At 58.4% G+C, this 5,687-nt stretch overlaps 2 protein-coding genes across 2 annotated transcripts; both read right to left on the minus strand.

Annotated features, from left to right (window-relative positions):
* Positions 1-74: 74 nt before the first annotated feature.
* Positions 75-1,133, minus strand: DICSQDRAFT_174392 (uncharacterized protein; the record flags this gene model as incomplete). The annotated part of the gene is made up of 1 exon (XM_007370227.1): positions 75-1,133. A coding segment is annotated over one exon (1,059 nt), but the record flags the coding sequence as incomplete, so codon positions are not given.
* Positions 1,134-4,744: 3,611 nt separating this feature from the next.
* Positions 4,745-5,590, minus strand: DICSQDRAFT_70403 (uncharacterized protein; the record flags this gene model as incomplete). Its single annotated transcript, XM_007370228.1, has 1 exon — positions 4,745-5,590. A coding segment is annotated over one exon (846 nt), but the record flags the coding sequence as incomplete, so codon positions are not given.
* Between the last annotated feature and the right edge of the window lie 97 nt (positions 5,591-5,687).

Here is a 5,687-nt window from a genome sequence, read left to right on the forward strand (position 1 = left end):
TCCGGGAGTCGCTCGTCGTAGAGGAGGGCCCCTCCGTATGCTGGATAGCCGAAGAGGGGCGTCCGATAGTGGACAGTGGCGGGACCCAGAGCAGGGGTGGGGTAGGGGGGGGTGCGGGGTCTGGGTTGGCGGAGCGGAGGGGTTGGAGGGGCAGGGGGCGCGGACAGAGCGTCGGGGTCGGTGGCGTCGGTGAGGTCGCCTCCGCTGATGGTGCCGAGGACCGTTCGGACGGTTGAGGTCGGCCACTCCAGGGGCGACGCGGGGTCGACGACCATGGTGAACGGGGGTTCGTTCTCGTTGACGGGGCTCGGGGAGCGGGGGGTGGGGCTGGGAGAGCGGGGAGAGGGGCGTGTATGGGACGGAGGGGGCGCGCCGGAGCGTAGGCGATCGGGCATGGGGCGGAGGTGCTGCAGTGTTGGGGAAGGGGAGTCGCGGGGTGGAGGGGAGCGGCGCGAAGGTTGTATAGGGGAGGACCACTCCATGTCGGCCTCGTCCATGGGGACGTCCCCCCAGTTAGTGTTGCTCCAGTCGACGTTGGTGTCGCCCCATCCGGAGACGTCAGCCGCGTTCCCACATTCCGGGGCAGGCAGAGGCGGGGTGGGGGGAATAGGTGAGGCGGCGTGGCTGTCGTTGTTGGCGATGACGCGCTCCAGCCAGGTCCGCTCGCGGTCGCGGTCAACCTGCTCTATGTGGTTGACGAGGTCAGCGATGAGGAAAAGATGATGAGGGGCGCAAACGATATCTAAAGCGTGGTCGGACATGGCGATCGTCGTGGCCCGCAGCTGGGAGACAGTGTTATAGGCCCGTCGTTGGCCAGACGGGTCGGTGATCTCGCTGACGTCCCAGTCGAGGGTTCGGAGATGGGTGAGGGTGATGACCGACTCGCCGTAGATGGCCCAGGCGTGACTGGCAGGCGGGACGTCCCGGAATCGCCATTCCAGGACGTTGCGCAATTCTGGGCTGGGTTGGAGGAGGAGCCACCCAACGTATTGACGTTGGGAGGTCTGGCCGTATCCGGCGATTTCATTGCCGGGTAGGTGGAGGAAGGAAAGGTGGAAGTCGTGGTCGAGGAACCACTGAGGGGTGGGGACGTCTTCGGAGGCAGCGCGGTAGGTAGAGGCGAGTTGGGGCATGGTGTTGATTGGCAGGAGAGTGGAGTGGGTTGGGGTCGTTCCCTAGAGTCGCTGTTGCTTCTTGTACTTGGTGAGGAGCTTCGGCGCATTAGTCATCTCCTTCCCGGAAACCCACGAGTTTTCGCTACTAGGCCAGCCCTTCCAAGAGACGAAGTATTGATAGCCTTTCCCATGTTTCCGATGGGCCAAGATGGCCTCGACTTCCCATTCTTCTTCGCCTTCTATGGTCTCCGGAGGCGGTCTGGGGTAGTCTGGCCCGTGTTCCTTGGTGACTCGATAAGGTTCGAGTAGGTTCACATGGAAGACGTCATGGATCTTCCAGGCCTTAGGGAGTTTCAGCCGAACCGTGACTGGACCAGTGATTTCGTCGATCTCGAAGGGTCCTTCCCTTTTCGGGGCTAACTTCCGGTGGGGATAGGGGAGTCTGAGGTTGGTCGATTCGAGGAGGACCCTATCGCCTTTCTTGAACGTGACCGGCTTGGTTCCAGCCCTTCGGGCCATGATCTCCGCTGCTCGGTTGTGCGCGGCTTCCGCGTTGGCTCGGTTTTCGAGGAGTTGCTGGATTCGTTCTTCCACGCTCGGGTGTGTGGATGGAGAGAGGGAGTTGGGGAATACGTCGGGGTTGTAGCCCATGATGAGTTCGAACGGAGACTTGCCGGTGACGGAGTGCTTGCGTTGGTTGTGGCAGAACTCGAAGGCAGGGAGTTTGTCCGACCAGCTGTCCGGGTCATTGAGACAGTAGATGCGCAGGGCTAAGTCGATTTCTTGGTTGACTCGTTCTGTCTGTCTGTCCGTCTGAGGGTGATACGCCGTGGATCGGGAAGTCTTGACTCCTACGAGTCGTTGCAGTTCTTGGAACACCCCGGACGCAAACTGGGGTCCTCGGTCGGATATGATCCTTTGAGGGGCTCCAAACCGTTTGTAGACGTCTCGGAACAGTAGTTCGGCCGCTTCCAAGGCGGTGATGTTGATGGTGCAAGGGGTGATGACTACGCCCTTGGTGGTGTCGTGATCTACTACCACTTGAATGGCATTGAATCCGTTGGACGGTGGGAGACCCGTGATGTGATCCATGGTGATGACTGAAAACGGCCGCGTGTTCCCTGCGTGGGGGATCGGCATGGCAGGAGCTTTTACGGGGTGAGTGTCAACCTTGGATCCTTGGCAGATGGCGCATCCTTGAACGAATTTGCGGATGAAGTTTTCCATTCCGCCCCAACTGTACTGTCGTGAGACGAGTCCGATGTTCTGATCCTGTCCGGGGCGGCCCATTACTGCCAGGTCGTGATGTATCCGGACAATGTCGCGTCGTAGGTTTTTATTCGGAGATATGTAGATCTTGCCCTGGTACTTGGCAACTCCATCGTCCAGCTTCCAGTCTTCAGGTTTGCCATACGGAGGTGGCCTGACAAGGGTTAGACGTCCATGACGGCTAGTCTGTACCACCTTGGTGTCTTTCTGGGTGGTGTCCTTGATCCGTAGCAGTAGATCATCAGTGACAGCTCGAATAAATACCCCATCATTTAAGACAACAACATCCTTGTTGTCATGCTTCCCATCCGCATGGCCGGGGCGGCGGGACAGGGCGTCGGCTTGGGTCAAGGTCTTCCCGGCGTGGTGGTGGATTTCGAAGTGAAACTGGCCAAGGAATGCACTCCATCGGGCCTGGTGTCGGGTCAGCTTCTGCGCAGACTGCCAGTAGGTGAGATTCTTGTGGTCAGAAATGACCTGGAGAACGTGGGGGGTTCCTTCAAGGTAGTGCTGCCAGGTCTCGAAAGCGCGGACCACTGTGAGGAGCTCCTTGTCGTAGATCTGATAGTTGCGTTCCACAGGTGAGAGGGCATGAGATAGGTACGCTACCGGCATCCAGTCTTGGTTGGCGTTCCGTTGGCGGAGGACGGCCCCGGTGGCGAACATAGAGGCGTCACATTCAATTTGGAAGGCCGCGGAGGGGTCCGCCATGCAAAGAATGGGCTTCTGCTGGAACAGGTTGCGAAGTGTGTCGAAGGCAACCTGACATTCGGGCGTCCATTGAAAGGGTAGGTCTTTCCGGGTGAGTTGTGTCAGTGGTCGAGCGATCTTGCTGTAGTCACGGATGAAGCGTCGGTAGAAGTTGCAGAATCCGAGGAAGCTCTGGACCTGTTTGACGGTGGTGGGTACCGGCCAGGCGCGGATGCCGTCGAGCTTGACCGGGTCCATGCTGAGCGATCCTTCGCGAATGATGGTGCCTAGGAACTCGACCTCAGCAGCGTCGAACACGCACTTCTCGCGTTTGAGGAAAAGGTCCATTTCGATGAGACGCTGCACGACCCGCTGCGTTCGACGGTGGTGGACGTCCTGTGTCTTGGAGTGTATCAGAATGTCGTCCATGTAGATGACGAGCCATCCCTCCGCGATCATGTCCTTGAAACCATCGTTCATCATCGCCTGGAATGTCGCCGGGGCGTTGCATAACCCGAAGAACATTACGGTCGGCTCGTAGAGGCCGAGGGGGGTCTTGAAGGCCGCCTTCCACTGATCACCGTCTTTGATGCGGACATTGTTGTAACCGGCTCGGACGTCCAACTTCGTGAAGTACTTGGCCCCTTGCAACTGGTCGATGAGATCGTTGATCAGGGGAAGGGGGTAGACATTCTTGATTGTGCCAGAATTGAGGTAGCGGTAGTCCTGGATGGGTCGCATGGAGCCATCCTTCTTGTCCACGAAGAAGAACGGGAATGCCATTGGTGAGGTGGATGGGCGGATGTACCCCTTGGCTAGGTTCTCGTCGATAAACTTCCGAAGTTCCTGCATCTTGAGCGGAGACAGGGGGTACAGCTTGCAGTCCTGAGGTTTGAAGTCAGGTCGGAGCTCGATGGAGTGATCCCAGGCCCAGGGCTTGGGCATTCGTTCGGCCACCTTCTTCTCGAACACCTGGTGATAGGTTTTGAGGTAGTCTGGGATGGCGACGGTAGCCTTGACGTCGGCTGCTTTCGACGCGGCTTCGACAGCCAGTTGGGTCGACACGGTGGTGCGAGCGATGGGGGTGTCTCCAATGATGAGTCGTCGGATGGTGGCAGATGGGTTCCATTCGGGATGGATGTCTCCGTGAAGGAAAGCGGTAAGGTGTTGGCGGGGATTCCCTGAGGGGCGCTGATGGTATTCCCAAAGTCGCTGTTCCGCCCGTAGGTATTTGGCGTCGAACCGGACCTTGCCTTGTACCCAGTCGATGTGGGGGTTGTACTGGATGAGCCATGGCATTCCGAGAATGATGTCGTCCCGTCCGCAGTCCGCGACGTAGAGTTCGGTGGGGAACTCGTGGCTGTTAATTCGGAAGTGGCCTACGAATTTGTGGGTGACTGGTCCGGCCGTGTTGGCGGTGCCATCGACATTGGTGAAACGAAGGGGGTAGGGTAGGGTGATGAGAGGGAGTTTGTGCCTCTTCGCGAAATTCCGGTTAAGGAGAGAGGCGCTTGCTCCGCAATCGATGAACGCATGAGCTCCGACACTTGTAGACTCGTACTCGATGCTGCCTGGGATAAGAATAGATTGACGTCGTCGTTCTGTAGTGGCAACAAACGAGATACTAATACAGTCAGAGGGCAGTTCTTCTGTTGGTGAAGACTGCCCGTTCAAAAACCCTCATCCGAATCGCCTATGTCGACCTGACTGATCGTTTTGTCAGGTGTGGCTTCGCCATTGTCTTCGTCGTCGGCGACCTCGCCATCCTCTAGTTCATCGACCTTGCGCACCTTCCGCTTCTTCTGTCCAGGCTGTCGTCCCTTGGCACGATTGTCCGCCTTCTTCTTAAGGCAGTCGCGTGCGATGTGACCAGTCTTGTGGCAGTAGAAGCATTGCTTCTTCTCTCTGTCTTCCTTCATGGCTGGAGCGTCGACTCGTCGTATGGAGTTGGTACGAGCGGACTGTCCCTTGGTGCCTTGACCCTGCCGGTCGTTGCGAGAGCGTCCCTCGAGTTGGCGCAGGTGTCGTTCCTCGTAGTTGGAGTGTTCGATCTCCAACACCCGTGCTGCCCACTCATTAACGGTGGTGGGGATGGGGTACGTGAGGCGAACCCGTCGTCGCATGCTCTCTGGGAGACGCTCCTTATAAAAGGACAGCTGAGCACTGTCTTTGAGTATACCGGCGAGGGCGCAGAGGCGGAAGAATTCCGCATTGAAGGCGTCTGGTGCGGCAGGTCGATAGTCGAGGTGGTACAGCTTGGAGGCGGCCGTAGCGGCTTCCTCGATGGGCTGGAAGGTCTGTTGTAAGACCATCTCGAACGCATTCCAGGTGTTCCAGCCATTTCGTCGGGCCTGAGCGATGTATCCGTCCTTCCAGGCGATCACCTTAGGTCCGTCCATGAACGTTAGAGCGGTGACGATGCGGCTCTGGTCGGTGGCGTAGTCGGCTGGACGTGCTTCGAAGAACAGGAAGAGTTCATTGAGGAAGGTGCGTAGATTGTCGCGGTCTCCGTCAAAAACATTGGTGCGCGGACTTTGGTTCGTCCGGTGACGACACCTAGTGCGCCGAGAGGAGCCACAGGTGGTGGTCCGCCACGGGCCTTGAGGAGGTCCG

The sequence above is a fragment of the Dichomitus squalens genome (genome assembly GCF_000275845.1).
Source record: "Dichomitus squalens LYAD-421 SS1 unplaced genomic scaffold DICSQscaffold_63, whole genome shotgun sequence".
NCBI classification, from domain to species: domain Eukaryota; kingdom Fungi; phylum Basidiomycota; class Agaricomycetes; order Polyporales; family Polyporaceae; genus Dichomitus; species Dichomitus squalens.